This window comes from Lagenorhynchus albirostris, chromosome 3 (genome assembly GCF_949774975.1).
Source record: "Lagenorhynchus albirostris chromosome 3, mLagAlb1.1, whole genome shotgun sequence".
NCBI lineage: Eukaryota > Metazoa > Chordata > Mammalia > Artiodactyla > Delphinidae > Lagenorhynchus > Lagenorhynchus albirostris.
The window spans coordinates 147,512,978-147,540,061 of NC_083097.1; the positions used below are offsets into that span (position 1 = coordinate 147,512,978).

General features: G+C 49.1%; 1 protein-coding gene across 1 annotated transcript in view; it reads right to left on the reverse strand.

The window, feature by feature from the left end:
- SH3PXD2B (SH3 and PX domains 2B) overlaps window positions 1-27,084 on the reverse strand; it is a 112,283-nt gene that overhangs the window by 17,105 nt on the left and 68,094 nt on the right. The window contains exons 6-10 of the mRNA XM_060144202.1: window positions 22,016-22,041; window positions 14,895-15,029; window positions 10,305-10,409; window positions 5,265-5,382; window positions 1,971-2,197 (exon numbers count right to left, since the gene is read on the reverse strand). Of these exons, the coding sequence (XP_060000185.1) occupies window positions 1,971-2,197; window positions 5,265-5,382; window positions 10,305-10,409; window positions 14,895-15,029; window positions 22,016-22,041 (611 nt within the window). The remainder of the gene's footprint in view (window positions 1-1,970; window positions 2,198-5,264; window positions 5,383-10,304; window positions 10,410-14,894; window positions 15,030-22,015; window positions 22,042-27,084) is intronic.

Consider the following 27,084-nt stretch of genomic DNA (forward strand, 5'->3'; position numbering starts at 1 on the left):
GGCATCACATTCAGCACAGGCATCAGCGAGCGACTGCAACGCTTCCTGTGGGACAGCCCAACTAGAAAGGGGACACTCAGACTGGGTTCAGGACTCTCCATCCACAAGGGGATGGTGCCCAGTCCTGGAGCAATGGAAAGCCTTCCAGCAAAGGCAACAAGTGCAGGCTTCAGAGTAACGCAGAGGTGGGAGGCTACAAGTTATGTGACTTTGAGCTGCATGGTCCTCTTCTGGAGAGGGGGTGATAATGCCTGCCTCCTGGAAGCAGTGGTGGAGATGAAAGTCAACAATACAGGTGAGGCTCTTGGCATGTGGCAAGCACGCATTAATGGTACTGCCCCTGGCTTTGTGCTCTGGAACACACCCAAATTAAACAATGCATAAACAGAGCCAAACAAACTTGGACTGAGGACTGCAGGGGTTTTTACTCTGGAGTTGGGCTGCCCCTGCTCTGGGTCTCAGGATCAAGAAGAGGACGACTCTGCAGTGGTCCAAGGCTCCTGGCTAAGGGCAGAACATTGAGGAAGGCACCCCATAGGCTGTCAGAGCTGGTTTAGCATGGGTCTACACAGAAGTGTAGTTTGGTAGTTGGCGTGTAGAGGAGACTGCAAAACTCTTAAATACCCATTTTTCCTGTCTTCTATTAGAAAAAAATCACAACAGAGTTTTAGCCAGACACTTGACTGCTTACATGAAGACTACATTTCCCAGACTCCCTTGCAGCTAGGTACTGCCATGTGACTAAGTTCTGGCTGATGGGATGTGAAAGAGTAACAAGTCTGTAGCTTCTGAGTCCAGCCTTCCACTTCTCCCTGCCTCATCTTCCTTGGCCGGACTGGCGGTGAGCCCTCCTGGACCAGGAGGATGAGGGCAACACAAGATAGATACAGCATAACAAGACTCGTGACTGGATAGAGTTGCTACAGCAACATATACCTGATTGCTCGGTGAGAAAGAAATAAACATCTAAATTACTTGAGCCATTGTTATTGGGTGTATGTGTGTGATAGTAGTGGGGAGTCTTTGCTTGAGCATCTGAACCTATATATCCTAACAGAGACACGGGCTTTCAGATTTTCACTTGCTCCTCTAGTGTTAATGGGAATCCTCCTATGCTCTTGGCCACGCATGATAGGATCCTGCCACGGCATGTCAGTGTTTTCTCAGAGTGACTGAGAACAACTGAGAGACTCAAGAAGTTCACTGACCATAAGAGTCACTTTAAACAGCTGGAGAAGCCCAGCGAGGGGCAAGTGACTGCATCCTTGTGGCTAGTTTTTAGTCCTTGCCCAACAGACAGACTCCTTCTGCCCTGTACAGGGTCACATGCTTGAGGCTGGCATCCTGGGTATGCAGCAGACAACAATAATGAACCTACTCTCAGGTGTGCTGGGAACATGAAATGGTAAAATAGCTTCGAAAAGCAAGATGAGTAAAGAACTATCTTCGGAATAAACCCAACACAGGGTCCGCTTTTTCTTCCCCTGGCTCAGAAATGAGGCCCTGCAGACAGACCACTGGCACTTGAGTCAGAGGGACCTGGGTTCAAGTCCTGGCTCCACTGTTCACTAGCTGGGTAGCCTTGGACAAACCCTTTCATCTCTGTTTCCTAATCTGTAAAATAAAAGGAGTAGGTCCTTCAAAGGTTGTTACAAGGAGTCAGTGAGACTGATTATAAGATTCCTGGCACCTAGGAGGGGCTTGAGAAACAGGAGCTCTGGTGATATGAGACGGTGGAAAAAACATGGCTTGAGTAGGAAAGCCATGTCTCTCCACTCAGTTTCTGCAACTTGCTGGCTGAATGAACTGGAACGAGTGACCTGGGGTTTGTGAGCCTGTTTTCTTATCTACAGGATGGTGGGCAGCAGGGCTGCCGTGAGGATGAGGGACAACATGTGAGGACCTCTGGGCACAGAGCCTGGCACGTAGTAGGTGCCCAGCTGCCGGGAGCTCGGGTGGGCGGCACTTACTCTGCTTGACGTCACTGTCGGGCGCCGGGCGGCCTTCAAACCGGCCATCCCTCTGGTTGTTGAGCAGCTCCTTGTCCCGGCCCACCGAGTTCTGCTGCCGGGAGACGCCGTCCAGCTCGAGGACGCCCGCGTGGGCGGGTGAGCCGGGGCCCAACTTTGGGGGTACAGGCTCCCCGCTGCTCTTCTTTAGGTAGGAAGCTGGGGCCCAGCCCTCTTTGCCCTGGTACCTGGGAGGAGGGGGAAGGATGCCCATCAGGCTGCCCTGCCAGGCCCATGGGAAGAAGTTGCACTCCTACTGTGAATCCCACTTTGGGTCCCAGATGGCAGGAACGGTGGACCACGACCTGCCCAGGGCCAGGGGCTGGTACACCGCTTGCTGCCTCCTGATGAAGCCTAAGCCCTCAGCTGGGCCTCCCCAATCTGGCCTCTCCTTACCTGCCCAGCCTTGGCTCTCACGGCAACCCCCAGGTCCTGCCCACCCCACACAGCTTGCGCTCTCCCAAAAGTTCCACCATCTCTCACCCCCCTGCCCCTGCTCTTAGAGACCCTCTGCCTGGAAAGCCCATTCTCTCTCTCTTTTTTTTTTTTGCGGTACGCGGGCCTCTCACTGTTGTGGCCTCCCCCGCTGCGGAGCACAGGCTCCGGACGCGCAGGCTCAGCGGTCATGGCTCACGGGCCCAGCCGCTCTGCGGCATGTGGGATCTTCCCGGACCGGGGCACGAACCCGTGTCCCCTGCATCGGCAGGCGGACTCTCAACCACTGCGCCACCAGGGAAGCCCAAGCCCATTCTCTTTTGTGCTCCTCTTTCCCAGCTCTGCTTAATAGCATGCCCCCTCTCAAGCCTTTCCCGAGCCTCCCTCCACGGTGCCCCCCACTGTCTCCTGCACACCCCACAATCCCAGCACCTATAACACCCAGTGACACTTGGCTGTGACGGTCCTGTCTCCCCACTTAGAACTCGAGCTCCTGGGGGCGAGGATCATGGATGATTCGTCTGTGTGTGTGACGGCCCTCGCTCCCAGTGAGTTGAGTGAAGAAAAAAGGGGACAAGTGGACAAACTGCCAGTGGACCTGGCAAGGGTGAGCAGCCACAAAGCTCCGCTACAGCCACTGTCCCCGTACAGTCGTCACTACTGGGACCATGATGATAACGGTAAGTGACACTTAGTGAGCACCTACTCCATGACCTTCCTGTTCCAAGCACTTGATAGCTATTGCTATAGTTCATCCATCCAACCTGGGGGTTGGCAGAAATGGATCCAGACCTAGAAAGCTGGCACCAGAGTCTGTGCTGCTTTGCTGCCTCTTCCCAGAAGCCCCAGCTCCCGGCACAAAGCCTGGCATAGGCAGGGTGGGCCTCCAGTCATATTGCTTAACAAGTAGATTAAACACGCGTTCAGATGAGAACAGAGCAGGTCGGGGGTTGGTTCCAGGGTTACCATAGGTCACTGAGCTTCGGAGTGACTGAGACCCTGACAGACCAGCTCACTGAATTCCAAAGGGGACTGAACGAATGTAACAATCATTTAATTCTCTGCACTATGGAAGTCGGTTGAATAGCATGACCAGAGGGGTTGATTGGGACCAGAGGTGTGCTGGAGTCAGCTCACAGCACTTGTGAGAGCCAGCTGTTCATATCTCTTCCCAACTCGGCATTTAGTGCCATCACACTGGGAGCTTAAAATCTGCCACGGTGGCAGTATTTACACCACAGAAATTGGCAAACACGGCAACTCAAGAGCATTTTCCCCTGGAGAGCTGGCTGTTAAAATTGCCAGCATCCCACTGGTCTGAACCACAAAACAGGTGCCCACACCTTTGGGGACGACATCTAACAGACTGGAGATGATATATGGCAGGGTCACATCTCGTCAAGAATCACCTTAAGAACTAAATAGCACTGCGTTTCAATAAAAAAAAAAAAGTCCTTTATAACAAGAAGCAAACTTAAAAGGAGGCAGAAATCTTTAGTTTGGTGTCTATCAATCTTAACATATCCCCTGAGAAGGACTAAATCTTGTGCTAATTGGAAAACGTCAGACTACACACAATCCGGGCATCACTATGAGATAGTTCATCACTTGGGGCACAAAGCCATAAGCAGAGAGGCAACACCTGCAATGCTGAGTGGGCTTTGGGGTCAGAAAGGTATGCGTTCAAAACCTGGTTCGGTCACTTTCTAGCTTCAGTCAAAGCTTCTGATGACCGTGGCAACATCCACTGCAACCTCATGAGGGACCCTGAGCCCAGTCGAGCCACCTGAATTCCAGAGTCACTAAGTTTTGGGATAATTTGTTACACAGCAAGGTAACACCTATAATCCAGATATGTGAGTTATTGTTGTTATTTCTCCGGCTTCAAACCTCAGTTCTGAGGAAGTCTTCCTGACTCCCGGGCTGAGGAGCCCTCTTCTGTGCTCCAGTGTCCCCTGTGCAGCCCTCCTACGCCTCACGCGCCTCCCTGCCCTGTACTTGTGTCTGAGTCTGCCTTCTATGCCTGTGGGTCTGAACCACTGTCTCTTTCTCACTGTTGACTCACCAGCTTTCAGTAGACAGCTTGGCCCAAAATAGATTTTGGTGTAGGTTTGCTGAATGAATGAAGGGTTACACACTCAGCCCCATGTGAGTGGTCCCAATGTCCTGCCTCATGTCCGGCCTCACATCACGGCACAGACACCAGGTGGCAGGGACCTCAGGCTTCTTCTCTTGCCCTAATTTCCTGAGGCTGTATCCTGCTCGCCCGGGTAACCAAAGAGGGAGTTCCCCGGACTTTCATTACTAAAACTGGGAAAGTCCCAAGTAGAGCACGATGAGTTGGCCACCTGTACCTATGAGCTTTCAATTCCATCACATGGGTGGAAGAGCTGTGACAAACTGTTTGGAAAGCCGGTCTCCACTGGACTCTGAGACATGACGGCAAATGATGAGCTTTAGGACGGGCTACTGTCCATGTGGTGTTTAGCATCCTGTTGCTCTCAGAGCGGGGCTGGGGTGGGAAATCACTCACGCAGGGCAGCTTCAGCCTCCACTTACTCATTATGAGACACATCTGGAGGTGGAGACCAGTCTTGCTCAATTGGGTTAGTGCTATCGGTGGTTCAGTGTGTTTAGGGACGGTTTTGCTTAATATGCATTTTTAGAGAAGGATATGGGTAGGGAAGGAAGCCAAACAGCACAGAGGAGAAGCGTCCTTTTATAGCTCAGGCTGAAACCTCACCTCCTCTGCAACTGCTTACAGATATCTGTGCAGCTGAAGCCTATATGACCTGAAACCCACCCAGCTGCAGAGGGTACCTGATCTTCCACCAGCCTTCCAGGTTTTTCTGGATGACCTCCACCACAGCTCCTCTCTCCAGGTTCATTTCATCTTGGTCACGAGCTGTGTATGGGTAGATGACTGTGTACTTCTCCTCTGTGGGGACAAACAGATGTTGGGGTAAGTCAAAGACACTATATAAGCCCCGGGACGTTGATGGCCAAGGCTGTGATCTGAGAGATGCCCTCGTAAGGAGGGATTTCCTCCAAAGACTTCTGTGCACCATCTCTGTTCCCACCCCCCCACCCCCGCCCCTGGCCCCCAATAAGCGACCCTCACTTAGCCCTGGATGACCCTGTGCAAGCAGCAACAGGACACAGGACGAACGGCAGGTCAGTTCCTCTGAAGTCCCTCAGCATCATACATTTGCACTCACCTTCCTCAAATCTGTGCCTCAAGGTCACCTTCCTTGACCTTGCCTTAGGTAATACCCAGACCCATGGCACCCTCATCCCCCTTACCCAGGTTTATTTTCCCCCCTTACCAGGAATTACCTTCTACCATACCAGATAATTTACTTATATTATGTTCCATGTCTGTTTCCCCCGCTAGAGTAAGAGCTCCAGGAAGGCAGGGGTTTGAATCTGTCTTGTTCATTCCTCTATCTCTAGCACTGGGCACAGTACTGGGAATATTTAGGAACTATTTAGTAAAATAGTCAATGTTTAGTAAATGAACAAGTCCCGAAGGCCTGGTGGGAGGCACCCTGCTCATGCTGCAGCGGGGGTGGGGTGGATGTTAAACCCTCTGTGGCTCCTCTGCAGTTCTTAGTGGTGGAGGGTCAGGGACAAGCTACATCTGGCAGCATATGGTTTGGGGTGGAATCACTACCAGGGAGGAGACAGCTAGCAATGCTCATTACCTAGCTGGTAGCTGATCTCCATTTTTCATTGTTTTCAAGCCCCTGGATCCAACCACGCCTGAAGCTTCAATTTTATTTTTTTAAATTTATTTTTTTAATTGAGATATAATCGACTTCTGGGTGTACAACATAATGATTTGAGATATATATCATGAAATGATTGCCTGCTTCTGTTTTCATTAACACCACTGGGGTGCCTTCCATCCCACTCTCAGTGGTTTCCTGCTCCTACCCCCAAAGCCAAGAGAGCTGCCTCGGGCTGTGTCCCTCCCACAGCAGGACCTCACCCCCGACCCCCTGCAGGGCCCCGCTGGCAGGGTCATTCATTGTCACACTCAGGCAGGGCCCTCCAGAGAGCAAGAGAATAGCTCCCATCCCCACCCAACACTGTCAGCAGTGACTGCTGAGACAGATAACAGATGAGTGTCCCAGGGGAGCCAGTGAGGCCAGGAGCCGGCTTTCCTGTTTTGGTTACATTGCAGCCCGCAGGGAGGGACTGAGCCAGCTGTGGGCTGACGTTGATAGTTAGTGTGTCCGGGCTGCCTCTCTCTCTCTCTCTCGCTGGGAAAACACCACAGGCTGTCTGTGGCCTTCCCAGCTGGTGCAGAGGGAGGCGGAAAACACACAGGGCGTTTATTTATTTATTGATCTAGCCCCCTGACCTGCTCTGTGGGGGCTGAGCTGACTCAAGCTGCACACATTCTGTATACAGCGCAGTCAGCTGTTCTCCTCACTCGCAGATGCAGGCTGGGGTGTGGGTGCTGTGAAGGGTGCTGGGGGCAACTCAACCCCGTGGATGCACAGAAGTTTTGTCTGGCCAGGTGAGAAGGGGCACTGCCTGGGTCCCGGACTAAGTACTGTTGGTACTACAGGCCCTGGACTCCTGGGGATTCGCTAGCAACCAGAGACCCTCTCTGGGCTCCGTAGGATGCTCAGGGTTCCCTAACAAAGGGAAGTGGGAGAACTTGTAGACTGCGTGGTGGGTAACACTGCCTGCTTGCCATCCATCTGCCCTCCCTCTGGTGGCACTGCTAGCCTCCAGCCACATGTTTGGGTGAGGGTGACCTCGCCACCACCCAGAGGGATGGGGAGGGTGCATAACGCTGGCCTGGCCAAAGTGACTGGCCACCGTGATTAGTTCAGGGATGGCATATGACCCAACTGGGTCAGTTGGAACCAACTGATCGTGTTGAAGGAGAAGCATTTTCTTTGGTGGGTGCCCCTGAAGGGTGCCTGGAACTACTGTCACCATGAGACAATGGTTCCAGCAAGGGAGAGAATGGGAGCTGAAGGTGGCGAGAATAAGCCTCAGGTGCCAAGGACAGGTAGAAAGGGAACGTTGCCTGCCATGCCAGTAAACAAAGAACGTTGCCTGCCATCAAGCCATGAGCCACTGCAGTCACCCCCAACAGTGCACCCTGAGGGGCATTTGGGATGGATAAAAACAGGAAGCATTCTGTGCTCTGGATACTGGCCTTAGATAGTTCAGATGCATATCTAAGGAATAATTTCAATGAGACCAGATTCTTGCATCTTTCCATTCATAGAAAAGCACTAAAATCATTAACTTAAGATATCTGGGGCTTCCCTGGTGGCGCAGTGGTTAAGAATCCGCTTGCCAATGCAGGGGACACGGGTTCAAGCCCTGGTCTGGGAAGATCCCACATGCCATGGAGCAACTAAGCCCGTGCGCCACAACTGCTGAGCCTGTGCTCTAGAGCCCACGAGCCACAACTACTGAAGCCCGCATGCCTAGAGCCTGTGCTCTGCAACAAAGAGAAGCCACTGCAATGAGAAGCCCATGCACCGCAACGAACAGTAGCCCCCGCTCACTGCAACTAGAGAAAGCCCGTGCGCAGCAACGAAGGCCCAATGCAGCCAAAAATAAAAACAAATAAAATAAATAAATTTATATTAAAAAAAGCTATCTGTTTTTTGTGATTAGCAGTAATCTTTTGATGTTAGACTACATGTTTTGTTTTGTTTTTCCAGCCAAAAACTCCTATGCATCCTGGTTCCTCCCTTACCTCATAGGAGCAGTTCCTCAGAGCTATCTGAGAGGCTGTCTCCCAGGCTAGAGTCCTCAGTAAGGTGCCTGTATAAAACTTAACTCACAACTTCTAGGTTGGGTATTTTTCTTCAGTTGGCAGACATTTTCAAGCTCCCGGATCCAGCCATGCTAGACGCTGACCCTACCCGAGGGTTTTCAATGACATGAGTCAATACACTTCCCTTTTGCTTAAGCTGGTTTGACGTGGGTTTCTTTTCCCTGGCCACTCAAATGCACCTGATGAAGGGAACAGGTCACTGGCTCAGCATTACAGGGGCCCCCAGGCATCATTTTTTACCCTGGGAAACTTTAGGGCCCCAGGCTGACAAACACCCTAAACTCCCTCCTCCCAAACCTACATGCCAACACACAGGGTACAGACCAGATCACCGTCTCTCACATGCAACAGGCACGGGCAGTCCCAGAGCATGCAGATGCAGGGACCCAGTTCCGAATACCGAGCGGGGAGGAAAACTCTGAGGTAGGCACCTTGACGCCAGCTGATGGCATACAGGTCCCCCAGAGTCCGGCGGCGGCCCATGGGCTGGGGCAGAGACCAGTATCTCCATGAGACTGGACGGGCAGCATGTGGAGGCGAAGGGCAGAAGGCAGAGGTAAGAAGAAAGCAGTCCCAGTGTCTTGAGGCAAAGGCGGCACCAAGCACGTGCTCCCTCTCAGGAGCAATTATTTCTGCGTCTATGCCACGCCCCAGGTGTCTCAGAAGGACCAAATTCCTGAGTACGAACCTTGAACTTGAGTGAAGAGCCACCCAATAGACAGGATGCTATTCCTAGCATGATTATAAAGGCACTAAGAGAAGCCCTCATGGCAGGGGGAAGAAATGTACAAACCCTTAGGAAAATGTGGTCTCTCTCCCATCTTCTAGCTGTGTGACCCCGGGCAAGTGTCTCTACTTTCTGAGCTTCTTTTCTCATCTGTAAAATGGGGACGATAATCAGTCCCTTACAGAGACACGCCCCGTGGTAGGAATCATTAACTGTCTAAGGGAGCTATAGTTTCCACGCAGCACATGACTACCCCTTAATCTGAGTTGATTTTTGCACTTTCTCCTCATGAGCGCCGCCCCTAGAGCCTGGTGGGCCCCACAAACGCAGAGCAAAACAAAAGGCATTTTACTCTGCGGGTGCTGGCTGCAATAAAACTAAACGCAAACCACGTATGCATTTTTTTTTTTTTTTTTTGCTAACCTTTGAGCATAGAAATATCCCTTCTCCTTACCCTCTTTTCTGTTAAATACATACTCAAGCGGCTTTGTGTTTTCTAAACAGTCAACTAAAAGCCCTAAATATTCAACCCTAGGTAAGGCATAGCTCTATGATAATAACTGTTCCTAGTTATTCATTGTTTTAGGTTCTTTGCCAAGTGCTTTGCATGTGGGATCTCATTTAATTAAAAAAAAAAAATCCCATGACGTAGATACCATCGTTTCCATTTTCAGAGGAAGCGGCTGAAGCATAGAAAGGTTAAGTTGCTGGCCCAAGACCACTCAGCCAGTAAGTGGGACAAATTCAAATTCGGTGGTGAGAGTCAAGTTCAGGTCTGATTCCAAAACCCTCCCGTTTATTAGCTAAAGTGAGCTCATACTCTAGATTGAGGAATGCTCCTGGGGGGAAAGGGGGGTTGGCTGAGCCTTAAGATTTCTGACACAGCGGGAACCACTCTTTAGGAGGGTCAGCTCTGATCCTGACACCCAGTCAGGGCCGTTAAACCAACACAGAAAGCAGCCAAAGCAGAGATCTTTACGGATGGCTTCAGATGTCTTGTAAATGAGCTTGGAGCAGCCCCAGCACCTTGGCCATCAGGATAATTCAAGGGAGGAAGAGTGAGGTGTTGACAGCGATCTGGCTGGGGGCCATTGAGGTCCCATGGAGGTATCAGGGCCCCAGCTCCAGCCAGGCTCACCTGGGTTGGCTCCCCAAGGCCCCTAAGAAAGGGCGGGCTTGCTCTGCCCCAACCCCAGGGCCTGGCTTCATGTCCACAGGCTCTAGTCTAGGAGGCTGGGAGGCAGAGGCTGAAGGGAAGGGATTGGGTGCCGCCGGCCCTCACGGTCTCCCCAGCGAGCCCGAGGCCCCGGCTGCTTCCTACCTTCTTCCGGCTGTAGGGAAAACTCATCCTGCACACCATCCTGTCCTTCGAGGCAGGTTGCGGGGACCCAGCCTTGCTCTTCAGCTGTGCTGACGAACCACCAACCTGGAAAATGAGAGTGCAGACTGATATCAGTTGGGTCAGGTGTGAGGGCCGGGCGTCAGAATATAATATTAGATTCAGCCGCTGCAGGAACCAACGCTCAGCGTCAGGCTCAAAAGTCTCCATTTTATTAGTAGAACACAACTACCCATGTGAGCGGACTGCTAACTGCTAGAGACAGGCTAACAGGAAACCTGCTCTTGAGCCTGGGACGGGGCTGTGGAGGGGAGTCAGGGATGGGGGAGGGGAGAAAGGTCCTAAAGGATGAGAGTAAAGAACGTAGCTCCCTTCGCTAAGGCGTGCAAGGCACTCATCATTTTACTTGCATTATCTTATATCATCTTCACACTATCATCCCTACTGCACAGACGAGGAAACTGAGGCTCCAGGAGGCAGGGCTCGTGCAAGTTCACATGGCTTACGGTCGAGCTGCGACTTGCACCCAGGGCTCTCTGATACTGAAACCGCTGCCCTCATAACTTATCTGAGACACTGATTTTGCGTCTGTTCATGTCAAGGTAAATCTGGCCGCAGATATAACAGTTTGAGAGGCCGTTCACTGAGACTCAGGCCCTCCCATTTTAGAGAAAGGGCTCTCATGGAGCCTGTGGTAGGCAGAATAACAATGCACATGGCAAAGGGTGTGAATTAAGGTCGCAGATGGGGTTAAGGTTGCTAATCAGCTGAACTCCCAAATAGGAGGTTATCCTGGCTTATCTGGGTGGGTGCAGTTTAATCACAAGGCAGGCAGAAGGAGGGTCGGGGGAGATGTGGCTGAGGAAGGAAGGTACAGAGAGGGGCAAAACTGCTGGTTCTGAAGGTGGAGGAAGGGGTCACGAGCCACGGGGTGTGGCTGGCCTCTAGAGAATGGAAAAGGCAAAGAAGCAGAGGCTCCCCAGGCCTGCAGAAGGGAACACAGCCCCAGCACTGCCTTTTTTTTTTTATCCACTGGGGCCCATTTTGGGCTTCTAACCTCTAGAACCATATGATGATAAATTTGTGTCGGTGTAAGTCACTGAATTTGTGGTAATTCGTTATAGCAGCCACAGGAAGTTAATACAGGGCCCAGCTGGCTCTGACCTGCATAAATGGAAAAGTAGGATCTGCTCCCCAAGATCACAAACCTCCAGGCCCCGGAGACCCCAAAGGAGAAGAGAAGGAAGGGGCAGACTCTGGACTAGCTTCCCGGTCTCACAGGGAGGCCTTTGCTTTTGAGCTCCCTGAGGTAGAAGCCACCTTCTGCTTTACTTGACTGGGTGCACCTTTTAAAAGACACGTTTTGGTGGCTGGGAAGTGTGTGTGTGTGTGCGTGTGTGCGCGCGTGTGTGCTCACGCGTGTGTGTGTGTGTGTGTGCGTGTGTGTGTGTGTGCGTGTGTCTGTGTGAATGAATGGGGTTGATAAACCTGTGAAAAACCAGAAATCAGAAATATGCCATATATGCCTTCCTAAGGACTCCTATTTGTAGGTATCCGCGCGGGGTTAAGGGACGTGTCACAACAGCAATGACAGTAAAGATGCGCCAGACTGTCTCAGTGCTTCGCATCTACTACTGACAGGCTGAGTCCTCACACCAGCCTGTGAGCTGCATTCTATTACTGCCCCATTTTACAGACGGAGAAGCCAAGCTCAGAGACGGGCAGTGACTTGACCAAGGTCACAAAGAAAGTGGCAGAGCCGGGATTCGACCCAGGCCATCTGGCTTCACAGCCTCAGCTCGTAACTACTGGCACAAATGCCTCATACATTGCTGGAAGGAGAGTAAATTGGTATGGCCACAGTTTGGAAGCAGGTCATTTGGCTGTACCTTAACATTTAAAGTATGCGTATCTTATGGTCCAGCAGTTTTCTGCGTATCTAACCTAAAGAAACACTCACCAATGTGCACACATATATACTGTTCATACTAAAGGAAGATATGGCTTATAGTATGCCATATTTTCACATAGTATGCAGATGTTAAAAGAATAAGAGCTAAATGTTGACTTAAGAAAAAGCATGTTGCAGGTCAAAATATATAGAATGATACACCACTGGGCTTAAAAAACCTACAAAATTATATATAGAGGCATGAAATACGATGTGTATGTATGTGTGTACATAGTTATATATATGTACGCATGTGCACATATATGTATACACACATGTGTACAAATGTGTACACTGTGTACATACATATACACCTGTATAGAGTTTTTTTTAAAATAAATTTATTTATTTCTTTATTTATTTATGGACACGCTGGGTCTTCGTTGCTGCGCATGGGCTTTCTCTAGTTGCGACGAGCGGGGTCTACTCTTTGTTGCGGTGCGCGGGCTTCTCATTGCGGTGGCTTCTCTTGTTGCAGAGAACGGGCTCTAGGTGTGCAGGCTTCAGTAGTTGCAGCACGCGGGCTCAGTAGTTGTGGTGCAAGGGCTTAGTTGCTCCGTGGCCTGTGGGATCTTCCTGGACCAGGGCTCGAACCCGTGTACCCTGCATTGGCAGGCAGATTCTTAACCACTGCACCACCAGGGAAGTCCTATCCCTGTACACACATTTATACACATGCGTGTATACAGTTATCAAGAAGCATTCACCCCAAACTGATAGAAGGGCAGTCTGGGTTTGGAAAGGGGACTAGGCCTGAAGCTAGCGGAAAAAAATAGGTTTTAACTTTATCATTAATGTTTCAAGAAGAACATATCCATATATTACTTGGGTAAGTAAAAGGTAATTGAAAACAAATGTTGAGTTTGTTGGCCACTTGAAGATCTGGACATATGCCTTTTCCCTGCTGTCCTCTGGACACACCAGGCTTGGCCCCCACCCCATCCTGCCTCCTCCCCTTCTCCCAGCAACGTGTTCTTCCTGACGTCGCTCAAGCTGGCAAAGCAAAGCGGGGTGGGGGTGGGTGGGTGCTCCCTTCTTCCATCCCCACAGAGCATCCCAGTCATACCCACAGACTGCCTGTACTCATTTCTAGGAATTAGAACGTCACATGGCCTCGGGGCCAGCTGGAATTGGTTAGGAACTCCAGCTCGGCAACCTATCACAAGATCTGGGGTGAGTGACTGAGTCACTTGGAGTCTTGGTGTCTTCAGCTGTGAAGCAGGGATAACAACTGCTGTACTGTGTAATCAAGAAGTTTTGGTTGGCTACTGCTCATCTCCTGACTAATGGGAACATGCTGCAGAGGCCGCCGGAAACAGTCTTTCCCTGTTTGTTGGACCTTAACTAGCCACTGGGGTATCACAGAGATTGGCCCACTAATATTGCTAGTCAATGTCACATTTTAGCTACAACAAAGCCAGTGGGGGTTTAATGCCACTTTTTCCTGGAGAGGATCCACTCATCCCCTGCTCCTTGCTCTCTGTCTTCAATGGTACCAATGCCCTATTGCGGCTAAAGAAGGCAAAAGGGAAGGAAACGCGTTTTGGGTACCTATGTGCCAAACACAGGCTTAGGCCCTCTCTATGTACTGCCTCATTTAATCCTGGAAGCAGCCTCCTCAACGAAGTGACCTGGATGGCTGTGAAATGCGGAGTTCAGGTGGAAACCCAGGTTAAGTGTCTCAGTCACATCACATTCTGTCCCGGCCAGTGTACAGGCAGACCTCGTTTTACTGTGCTTTGCTTTATTGCACTTCACGGATAATGTGTTTTTTACAGATTGGAGGTTTGCGGCAACCCTGCATCAAGCAGGTCTATTGGTGTCATTTTTCCTATAGCATTTGCTCACTTCATGTCTCTGTGTCACATTTCAGTAATTCCCCCGATTTCAAACTTCTTTATTCTTATTATATTTGTTACATGATCTGTGGTCAGTGATCTTTGATGTTACTATTGCAAAAAGATTACGACTTGCTGGAGGTTCAGATGATGGTTAGCATTTTTTAGCAATAAAGTATTTTTAAGTTAAGGTATGTATATTGTTTTTTTGACATAAGACTACTGCACACTGAATAGGCTATAGTATAGTATAAATGTAACTTTTTTTTGCACTGGGAAACCAAAAAATTCACGTGACTCGCTTTATCGCAGCGGTCTGGAACCAAACCCACAATATCTCTGAGGTCTGCCTGTATGTGACCAGCGGTCCCTCTGAGGGCAGGTGGGCTGAGGCACTGTGTCCATCCCACCAGAGCCCACAGCTGACAGAACCTTCATGAGGACTCCCATGGTAGCCAAAGGCAAATCAACAGAGCAAATCTCCATTGGAATGCTGGACTCCGTGTCTCCAAGTACTCTGAAACCAGAAGGAATGTTCCTAAAATGTGAACCTCAGGACAAGTCGATAACCCCTGACCCAACAGGATGCTGGTGAGCTGTGACCAAGTGGAGTACTCAAGCCCTGTGATCAAACAAGGCCAGCTTTCTAGGAGGCCACCAACCAGATCCGTGGAAACGGAGCAGCCTGGATTGGCCATTGCAGCGTTTGCACTCCCAAGCGTTTCCTGTCCCAGAGGCTTGGTGAGAGTGCAGGGTGGAAGGGAGGTGGTCTAGGTCTCCTACCTGACTCGTTCTTCTCGATGATGTCTACCACTTGCCCCACGCTGAGGCTGATCTCCGAGCTCTCCTGCTTCTGGTAGTCTGCCACCACTACGTACTGCTCCAGGACCATGGGGTCCACCGAGGTCAGGTCGCCCCCTGGGGATACAAAATGCCAACACACAACCCATGTGTGAAGGAACAGGAGCCAGGGGGTGGGGTGGGTCAGGAGGACATTCCAAATAGAGAACGAAGCTGTGACAGGACTTGTCTCAGGGTCACCTCATCCATTTATTCTTTCATTCATTTGCTCACTCAACCACCAAAATTTACCAAGTGCCTGTCCTTGTGCAGGTACTGTGCTGGGCACTAAGGATTCAGAGTTGATGTGGTACTTGGCCTGAAGAAGCTGACAGCGTAGTGGGAAAGTTCATTCATTCCTATCCATCCATCCATTCATCCATCTGCCATTATTCACCCATCATCGTCCACCCAACTAAACATCCATTCATCATTCATCCAACCAAACATCCATCTGTCTAGCTATCCACTGCCATCCATCCATCCCAAATCACCCATCTATTAATTCACGAAGTCACCAGTGATGTTCCAAACACTCTCTTAGATGCTGGGCATACTAAAGTGAATGAAACAGACATGACTCCTAGCCTCGAGTAGCTCAGTCTAGCTGGGGAGAGAGACATGTACACAAGTATATATGATCGCTAAGTATACAGGATAACACTAGTTTTTGATTGATGCCTTGCTGGAAACAACCAGGATGCCAGACAGAGAATGAGTGGGAAAAGGATGCTACATTAAATGGAGTGGTCAGCAAGACCCCTCCAGGGAGGTGACATAAAGCAAAGACCTCGGAGGCAAGGAGGCGTGAGGAGAATGGGGACAGAGTGGTGCAGGCAGACTGTGGGATGGGAAAGGGCCTGGAGCCTTCTAGGAACTGGCTGAAGTCCAGGAGTGAGCAGAGGGCGGTCCTGTATGAGATCACCCTGGCAGGCATGGGTCAGAGCAGGCAGGACATGCTGGGCCAAGGCAAGAAGTTCGGATTTTTTGAAACCCTGAAGTAGAAAGCCACTGAAGGGCTTTAAGAAGGGAATGACAAGATTTACATCTTTAAAAAGACAGTTCTGGCTGCCACATGGAGACTGGATTACAGCCTGGCAAGAAAAAAAGCAGGAGACCAGATGGAGGACATGGTGTTTGCAGACAAGAGATGATGGTAGCTTTGGACCAGGGCAGGGGCAGCTGGGCAGAGGAGCCCCTGGGGAGGCCATTTCCACAGGATGTAGCGCTGTGTGGCCCTAGTTAAATACTAAGACATATCTGATAAGTAAATGAAAAGATATCACAGAATATGGATGATGTAAAGGGACATCTGAGTTCAGACACTCCAGAGAGAGGGGGCAGCACTTTTAGAGCAGCAGCTGAATGTGATGGGAAGGCAGACTGGCTTTTGTGGCCACTGGGCCCTGGTTTTCTGAAAGTCCTGATTCAAAGGATTCCCTTCTATTGTTTCCATAAACCACTGAAATATCCATTTATACATTTCTGTGTCCAAATACACCCATCATGAGCCAATTTTGTGCATCTGTTCCCAACTCTGTTGGGTAGTATCTTATTGAAATTGGCCATGGTGGGAGTATTTACACCATGGAAAATGGCAAATGCCACAAAGCAGGGCTTCCCATCAGAGAGCTGGTCGTGAAGTATTTACCAGCACGCCGTTGCACCCCAGCCTCTGGCATCTAGGAGCGGCACAAAAGCCCTCTGTTAGAACCACGCGTTCTCCATTTCTGATGCGGAAAATCAGAGCAGGGCATTGCAGGCGGGTGAAGAAGGGTCACCGCTTCTTGGCTCTGTGACCATGTTCTAGCCATTCACCCTCCCAGGCTGAGGGTAACGGAGGGAAATGGGAGGGCCCCAGGGCAACTCTGCCCCTTGCACCCTGAGTGGAGAAAGCATGAGAAGAGAGAAAGAGAGGAGAAAAGAGAGACGGCAGATGTGGGATGAAGGCTCAGAAGTAGATTGGGAGGGAAGTAGCCCCACATGAATGCCTATCACAGGCTATACACTGTACATAAACTACCTCGACACAACTGCCCTGGAAGGTGGGTATTACCACCCCCACGTTATAGACAAGAAAACAGAGGCTCAGACATACCAGGTGACTTGCCTTAGATCTCACCGCTACCTGGTGACAAGGCCAGATCTGAACCAGGTCCACCTGGTGGCAGTTAGGTGAGGAAAGAAAAGATGATAGGAAGGAAGGCTAGTCTGAGATCTTGCTCTCCTACCCCACAGGTCCCCATGACCGCCCCCCAAGTCTTATGTCTTTGCAGCTCTCAGGGTTATCTTCACTACTGCCAGCCTTCTCCTCCTCTGTCACCTCCCACCCAGGTCAGGCCGCAGAGCTGATCTCCTTCCAGCCTCAAGCATGACAGACCGCCCAAGACAGCCCGGCTACTTCAGCGGTTCCATCTTTTAGTGGCCCCAGAGCAGGCTGGTCACTGCCCCCTTTCTGCTGTCCCTCTAGACAGTGATCTCTTGACTGTCTCCTCAACCCCCCGGCACTGTGCTTCTAAGAGGTGCTCTTGTGTGAATGAGCACAGGCAGACGCGCTCCTGGTCACTTGTCCTGGTCATTGTGAGCTTGGGACACATTCCCCAGTGAATGCAATACGTAGAGACTGGGGTCCACAGTTTTTATCCCAGAATATAATCCGCCTCAGGGCTCAGAACCCCAGGAAGGCATCTGCCCTTCTGTTTTAACCTCACGCGGGCTGCATCCAGGTAGCCATGCTTCCCTGTGCCTCAACTGGAGACAAAGAACTGGAGAGTGGAGAGAAGCACCCACTTCACAGTCAGGCTGGAAGCTGAGCCTGCTGCCCGGGTTAGTGGCCAGAGACAGCCCAGGTCTCCCAGGCAGGCGGGCAGTGGGCTGGAGGGGCCAGCACGTGTCTGTGTTCACGTGTGGGGAATCTCTGCTGCCCCTTGTGGCAGCCGTCAGGATTCCCTCCCGCAGAGCCATGGGTCTGATGTGGGAGGACCTTCTTGCTAGCACTCCATCACCTCGCTTCACCCACATCCTCACTACGCCACATCCTTTTCACCAGGGTCTGAGAAAGGCTTCTTGTGGCCAGGGGTGTGCAGGTGGGACACCCCGTGATGGGTCTCCATCCTGCCCCTCCAGTCCGTCCTTCATACTGCAGCCAGAGAACTTGCTCAGAAGTCACAAAAATGGTCCATTTTTGTGCAAGGGGAGCTAAGAATGTGTTTTTATACTTTTAAAGATTTGTAAAGAATAAGAAGGAGAATGAAAGGAAGAGGAAACAAAAAATTATTATTAGTGACAGAGTCTGCATGGGGCTTGCAAAGCCTAAAATATTTACTATCTGGACCTTTAGAGAAAAAACATTTGCCAACCCCTGGACTAGAACTTGAATGGCATCTACAAAGGCTCAATAAATATTTGAATGAAAGAATGAATATTTTAAAACAGCTTTAAATGACTTCCAACCTCAGGGAGACATTCAAATGCCTTCTCTCACAGCACTTACAACATTTAATTTTGTTTACGTACCTGTCTTTTCTACCAGACTGTGAGGTTACTTCCCACATGGTGTTCCCGTGGTGGAAACGCCTTTTGCATTTCCTGGGGACCTAGAACACTGTCAGGCACACAGTAGGTGCTTAATAAGCATTGAATGAATAACTGTGTCTTGTTCACTCAGCACAGAGACTCAGTGAACGTTTGTGGCGTGAATGAACAAAGGATGAATGGAGACACCTAGAAACCTTTCCTGGCCTACACTGATCAGGCCTCCTCCTGAGAACACACAGCGCTGAGTTACTGGCAGGCACCTGTCTATCTTACAAGCGACCAAAGACTACTTCTTGCCTGTAAGAAGGGATAGAGACTTTGGATAAGTCAAGGTCCACTTAAGCCAGGTTACTCTGTCCAAAAAGTTCAATTGTTGCTACCCGGTTTTAACAACTGATGGTGGCCCAGTTGTACCACATACAATTCCCAGGATTCTGATCAATGGGCTGATCTATTCATTTCTGCACCAGCTCTCCTAACCAAGCTGCCAACTGACTTGGGTTAACTATGAGCAGGGAAAGGAACTGGGGGACTCACTGCGAACAAGACATGAAGCCAGGAAATGAGGAGGGCAGGGAACAGGGTTGAGGACTCTAGGCTGGCACGAGCACATAATGTGCTGGTACAGGGCTCAGGGCTGGTACTTCTTCCAAGACTTGCTCAGGGGCCAGGTCTGAGCCTTACATATCCTTCCTGTTCTTCTATGACAGTAGCTTTTATTTCTATTTGTTTACTTTTTATAAGAATGCGTTAGCACTGGGTTTTTTTAAAAAAAATATTTATTTTGTTGAGCCAGGTCTTAGTTGTGGCAGGTGGCCTCCTTAGTTGTGGCTCGCGGGCTCCTTAGTTGCAGCTTGCTGGCTCCGTAGTTGTGGCATGCAAACTCTTAGTTGCTGCATGCATGTGGGATCTAGTTCCCTGACCAGGGATGGAACCCAGGCCACCTGCATTGGGAGGGTGGAGTTTTAACCACTGAGCCACCAGGGAAGTCCAACAGTAGCTTTTAGACTAGTTTCCTGCCATTAAGTGGCTCAGAAAAGAGTGCATAGAGTTGCTTTTTCAGGATCAGTTCTTCCAGGGCAGGTTGCCTTCATTTTATCCAGAGCACTCAACTTATCAAAACACCACTCATTTGATCTACTAGGAGTCTCAAACTAGGCTACATAGACCATTTAGGTGTTAGGTGGAGACATCTACTGGTGGAGTGTGATACTGCAACCAGGCTCTATAATGCATAGTAATTGCAGTAGCTAAAAGTTGACGCAGATAGAACTAAGTTCTAGGAGCTACAAGTGTGAAATCAAAGTATTCCTAGATGAGAAATGTCATTCTTGTGGTCCAGCAGGGAATAAGAGGGAAGGAAAAGTCCAGGAGAAAGGAGGAGCTTTGACAGTGTAAGTGTGATTTTATCATTAAGGAAGTGCTATGAAATATTCATGGGACTTCCCTGGTGGTCCAGTGGTTAAAACTCTGCACTTCCACTGCCGGGGTCTCAGGTTCGATCACTGGTCGGGGAAATAAGATCCCGCATTCCATGCAGCGTGGCCAAAAACAAAAAAAACCCAAACAAACATAAAATATTCGCCACAGGTAAAGTGCCTCATCTACCACTGAATTTTTAAAATGATGAGTAATGGTAAGATAGGCCTTTCTTCCTAGAAATTCACTATACTGCCAGTCTTGCTGAAAGAGCCAGTAAACAAGAGAATATTCCAATAAGTAAACGGTAGAAAAATCAGGAAGAAAAGGTGCTCCTTAAATAATCACATGATCTGTGAAATTTTGGTGGGAAGATTTTTTTCCTGCAGAATGAGCAGGATTTGAGACCACATTAGCCAAAGTCTGCAGGAACCAGCCAGGCAGTCAGCCACAACAGGGAAATTCTGGAGCGAGATAAGCCTTCGTCAACTCAGAATTCTCACACAGAAATTTCAGGGCTTGGGCTGTCAACCTTAAATCCTTTTTCAATTTAATCAAGGAGCCTTGTTCTAACATAAAGGAAGTGTTCAAAGGTCAGATAAAAAAATAAGGCAAGTCCCAGCATGGGTTCTTAGTCTGAATGAAGAAAGATGCTATTTTCCACCCAGTCGAACTATAAATAAATCCATCCCCCATCATTGCAGGTGAATGATGTAACAGTGGTCACCACAAATTAGAGCTTCTTCTCTCTTTTCCAGACCAGTCCCCTCATCAAGCCTGTCCTGACTGAATGCTTTTGTTTTCACAAACCAGAGCTGTCTGTTTCCTCTCTCCCTCCCACCCGTCCCCTCCGGGAAAGTTCTGCACACTCAAAGCCAGAAACTCTGTGACCAGACGAAGACTGTCTGCTTCTCTTCTCCTCTCTGCTCTTTTCTAAGAAACATATCATTATCCCCCGGGCTCAAGGGCTATTTGTAGCTTTAGCAGGATGCCACAGCTCCGGCCAGTACCTATTAAGCTAGAAAGCAGAGCTGTAAACAGACTGGTTGGGAAAAGACCGGAGTTCACTCCAGATGCCATACCTTGAGGCGAAGAAATCCAATTCCTCTCCACTCTTCCTTGCAGGAATGGCCTTGGGGCCCATAAAGCTGACCACAGGCCTTGTACCCAGGGAGCAGTAAAGGGACCAGAGTTGTTGAATTTGGAATTGTTGCTCATGCTGGACAAGAACACCTGGGTGTTCTGAATTAATAGCAGTAGCATAAAAACAGCACAAACAGGTGTCTCTTACAACATGCCAGGCACTGTTCTAAGTGCTTTATACATATTATTATGAATCCTATAATACTCCTGTAAGGTAGATTACTATCCTTATGCCCATTTTACAGATGATGAAACTGAGGCCCACGAGAGAAGGCATCCTTTTCCACTTTTGGAATCTCTGCTTGGCCTCCCCTCCACCCATCCTTATCAACCTCCTCAAACTTCCTGGAGTTCTAGATAAAGAATTTAGAATTCCAGAAAGCTCTGAAGACCACATTGGCTCCAGATGTGGTATGGGCTAGGGCCTTTGCAGATGTGCAGGATGTTCTTGGGTTGCAGGAGGACAAAGCTGGGCGATTGTGAATCTAAGCTTATCAACCCCAGGCCTGTGAGAACTCAAATCTTTCCTCTGTGCATATTCAAATTCTCACCTTCTCTTTTTTGACATAAGGGTCCTGCTGTCCAGGGAATGGAAAGGGTGTTAGGAAGGAAGAGAATTGACTGTGGGGAGAGTGAAGTGAGTATGGGAGCTGCCTGCAAGAGCAGTTGTCACCGCCCAGATCAGTGGCTGATGGAAGGAAGCACAGAGCCAGGCCTGGTGCCGAGGCTGGCAAATGGATCAGGCCCAAATCGACTGTATGCTTGCACCTCCCAGCCTGCACGCCGTCCCCTCAGCCCCGAATGTCTTTCAGAATCCATCCATCCATCCATCCATCCATCCATCCATCCATCCATCCATCCATCCACATCACTGTATCCCCCATGTAGTGCCCAGGGCCTGGACATTGCTCAGAAGGGGTATGCTAAACATCAAATGAGTAGGAGAAAATGGAAAATATTCTTACCAGATTTCTTTTTTCCAACATGTTCCCTGTACAGGAAAGAAAAGGGGTGGGAAAGAGTAATGAGTCAATATCTTTTCTGTATTGCTATGAGTTATTCCGTTAGAAAACTGAGATTTTCCATCCCACAACATCTCCAGTGAATGAGTGTAAAGTCCAAGCCAGTCCCAGGGACCTAGACTCTTTAAAATAAAAAAAAAAGAATTCCTTTTAATTTTCTCCCTTTGCCTGATAAGTGCTCTGGTGCCCTGGGGACCAGCATCTCCACTCTATTTGTAGAGTAGGGGGCTCTGGGGAGGAGCTGATAGGCAGGGGGTAGAGGTGGGTATGCAGTCTGAAAACAGGAGTTAGGACCTCACACTGCACTGAGCCTGACGCCCACCTCATCAGGCATGGTGGAGGCCTTGCTGCACTTACGAGCAGTGCCCTGAGCTGTACAATTGGAGCAGGAAGCGCTCGGTGGTGAGTGGAATACACTAAAACCGGGGAGACATCTGGCCAGCAGTGAACCCTGCACATCTCCCTCACGGTGACACAGAGGACACTATTATGGGCTAGAATCCATACAGAATGAGTAATCGCTCCCAGACACTTGTCAACCACGTCAGAGTTTATACACACAACTGCATTATGAACAAAATGTTACAAATCAGGTTTTACAACATACTTTCAAGTAAATTAGCCCGTTAGTAAAAAGCTTTCCGATGTTATAAAAAGTAAAGGGAGGTGATAGGGAGGTGATAGGATGGTTGGGTTGAGATAGATATTGCGGCAGCAGTAACATTAGCTAATGCTACAAAATTCCTAATAAATGTTATTACCCTGTGCTAGGACCCTGCTAGGCACTTTTAGTTCACTCATTTAATACTCAAAATAACCACAGGAAATAAGTACTCTCTTGGTGCCCATTTTACAGATGAGGAAAATGAGGCACAGAGAAGTTAAGTAACGTGCCGGAGGTCACACAGCTTGCAAGAAGCACAGCCAAGGTCTGAACCCAGGCCTATCTCCATTTTAAAAAATGGAAATATAATTCACATACCATAAATTTCATCCTTTTAAAGTGTAGAATTAACTGTTTTTTAGTATATTCACAAAGTTGTGCAACCACTGCCATCAGCAAATTCCAGAAAATTTTCATCACTCTCAAAAGAAACCCTGTACTCCTTAGCAGTTCCTCTCCATTTCCATTCCTTCCAGCCCTGGACAACTATTAATATGCTTGCTATCTCTAAGGATTTGTCTATTCTGGACATTTAATATGAATGGAGCCATATAATAGGTGGCTTCTTGTGACTGGTTTCTTTCATGTGACATGTTTTCAAGGGTCGTCCACGTTGTAGCACATATCAGTGTTCATTCCATTTTATGGCTGAATAATATCCCACTGTGTGGATAAACCACGCTTTATCTGTTCATCAACCAACGGGCATTTGGGTTGTTTCCACTTTTTGGCTATTATGAATAATGCTTTTACGAACTTTGTACACAAGTTTTTGTATGGACATATATTTTTATTTCTCTTGATTACAGATGTAGGAATGGAATTGTTAGGTAATATGGTAACTCTAGGCTTAACTTTTTTTTTAAGATTTTTTTTTTTGGATGTGGACCATTTTAAAAGTCTTTATTGAATTTGTTACAATATTGCTTCTGCTTTAATGTTTTGGCTTCTTGGCCCCGAGGCACGTGGGATCTTAGCTCCCTGACCAGGGATCGAACCTGCATCCTCTGCCTTGGAAGGTCAAGTCCTAACCACTGGACTGCCAGCGGAGTCCCTAGGTTTAACTTCTTGAGGAATTGCCAGGCTGTCTTCCACAGTGGCTGCACCATTGTAGACTCCCACCAGCAACATAGGAAGGTTCCGGTTCCTGCACATCCTCAACACTTGTTGCTATCTGTCTTTTTGATTCTACCCGTGCTAGTGGGTGTGAAGTGGTATCTCACTGTGGTTGGAACTTGCATTTCCTGATGGCTAAGGATGCTACACTGAGCATCTTTTCATATGCTTCTTGGCCATTTTTGTATTTTCTTTGAAGCAATGTCTATTCAGTGTCTGATTTTAGAGTCTGGGTTTTTAACCACCGTGTAATAATCTTTCAGTGTAACCTCGAAAGTGGGGGAGCAGGGAGCTAAGCCAAGCCCTGGAGCTTGGGGCTGCCCTCCTGTGTGTCTGGAAGGAGGGGCTGGGCTGGGCCAGTCAGTAGTGATGTCCTCTGGCCAGCCATTACCCAGTGCCACTCAGTGTCACTCTCCTGTGCAGGGGAGGGGGAGGGGGACAGTGGAATATCCCAGCTCACACTTCCTGCCACTCATTGTGGACAGTGTCCCAGTCAGAATGCTACCTGGACTGGCCCACAGAACCCTCACATCAACCCTTAAGGGTCACTCCATTTCGTACGTGGAGACACTGAGGGCCAGAGAGGTGAGGCATCTCTCCCAGGGGAACCCGGGAAGCCTGGCTGGAGCCCGCTCTCCTGACCACACCCTGGACTGTCCTGTGGGGCAAGTTGCCTCTTAGCTGCTGGCTCCAGGACACACCAGCAAAGGTCTCTTAAGTCTACTTCCACGTAAAGCCCTCTTCCCTCGTTGCCATCCAGGCTGCGGCCTGAGCCATGGTCTGGGATACCTGAAATCCCAGCTCCCATACTACTGCGTACCCCTGCTAGCTGTCTCGCTGTCCTAGCTGGAGCACGGGGGTGAGGGGCAGCAGGGGGCTCTCGGTTTCAAGCAGCAGCTTGTGTGAGCTCAAGCAGGCACGTTATTTTCTGTGCGACATGCTTAGGGTGATCTCAGGTTTACCCAGGAATGGTAGCGAAAATGGTGCTCCTCTAAGAGCACCATTCATTTCTTTCCTTAGAAACCGCTAGGAAAGACTCCCAGTCTCCATCACAAGCCCTAACTCAGGTCTGAGCATCAGAATCCTGACCAAGGGACCAACCTCACTGAGCACCTGCCTTCACCATTCATTACTGCCTAAACAACCGAGACCCAGCTGAAGCTGCCTGCTGTGGCCCCAAAGCCACCCTTGGGATTCTCAGCACCCTCCTTCTCTCCCTCCCTCCCTCCCTCCTTCCCTCCTTCCTCCCTCCCTCCCCTCCCACCTTCCTCTCTCCCTCCCTCCCTCCTTCCCTCCCTCCCTCCCTCCCTCTCTTCCTCCCTCTCTCCTTCCTTCCCTCCTCCCTCCCTCCCCCCTTCCTTCCTTCCCTCCCTCCCTTTTCCTTCAAAGTCCGGCTTAAGGTCAGGAAGGCATCACTAGGTAAGCACCTGCCATGTGCCTGACACTATCACTACACTTTATGAGCAGGATATTGCCTAACCAAGATGAGAGCAAGGTTAGCCATGCCCACTTTACTGATGAGGAAAGAGAAGCTCAGAGAAGTCAAGTCACTTGTCCAAGGTCACACAGAGGGGAACACACAAAGAGATTGAAAACTTCCCTTTCCTTCCAGGAAGCCTCTTGGAACTAAATACATCTATTTCAGCAGGATGCTGGTTAGCTTATCTCAGCTGTTACTTTGTGCTTCCTTGGGGTATACAGCCTAGGCTGTGTTTTGTATTTTTAGTGGATGTTCTATTTGTGCATGTGTTTGTGTGCGCACAGGCCACACGTATCCACATGCTCACATGGCCTTTCCCACCAGTATAGAAGCCCCTCTGAGGGCAGGTGCTGTTTTTCTCTTGTATTATTCCTGAAGGAAGAAAGGGAAGTGATCATTAAACACTACAGATTGTGGTCTTTTTTGTTTTTAAATAAATGGAGCAATAAGATTTCTTCTAGCTGGTCAAAAGGTTCTAACCAGAGGAAAAAACTTTAGATTCTCACCACATGCCAAATGTTGAAATGAATTCTAATCGATTTAATGAGTAAATATTAAAAGAAAACACAAAGCATAAATCAACTAGAAAAAAATTAAGGGAACTATCTTGTGTCTGAATGGTGACTGTCCTTCTTAGACTGAAAGCAAATGAAAGAAATCACAACTAAAAAATTGGTTACTGGATTTGACTTCACAAAAATATAAAACTTATGTACATCATAAAATCCAGGAACAAGATATAAATGCACAATAAAAGGGACAAATATTTACCACAAATATGGAAAAGGCTAATTCCTAACTACATAAACAGCCTGTACAAATCAATAATAAAAATAGCTCAGGGCTTCCCTGGTGGCGCAGTCGTTGAGAGTCTGCCTGCCGATGCAGGGGACGCGGGTTCATGCCCCGGTCCGGGAGGATCCCACATGCCGCAGAGCGGCTGGGCCCGTGAGCCGTGGCCGCTGAGCCTGCGCATCTGGAGCCTGTGCTCCGCAACGGGAGAGGTCACAACAGTGAGAGGCCCACATATTAAAAAAAAAAAAAAAGCTCAAAATATGTCCACTGGCCCCTAAGGCCCCAAAGGCAGGAACTAGGCTTGTTTTTCTGGACTTTCAGTGTGGGTGGCAGTTGTGGGAAATGTTTGGGGAGTTAACACACTTGAATGGTTGACCCTGTCTTTGCTGGTTTTCGCCCAGAGATGTGGGGGAAGGGAGAGCCATCTGGAAGGCCTGAGATGAAAGATTCTGGTCCTCCCATATGAGAACAAGCATCTCCACATGGTACCCACTTCTTCCAGTGATGTACAACAATCAAATGGACCAATCAGCTTCTCTCTTACCACCTCATAAAAGATCGCAGAACCCAAGCATCGTGGCCCTGGCAGGCAAGGAGATGTGAAAACTGTGTACCTACTATGTGCCAGGCACTGTGCTCAGCACTTCACACACATAGATTCAAGCCTCACAGTGATTGCGTGGGTCCCACATCCATGGATTCAACCAACCTCGGATTGAAAATGTTCAGGAAAAAAATTCCAGAAAGTTCCAAAAAACACAACTTAAATTTGCTGTGTGCCTGGCAACTATAGAGCATTTATATTGTATCAGGTACTATAAGTAATGTAGAGATGATTTTAAGTACATGGGAGGATGTGCGTAGGTTATATGCAAACACTATGCCATTTTATATAAGGGACTTGAGCACCCGTGGATTTTGGTACCCATGGGGGGTCCTGGAACCAACCCCTGCTGG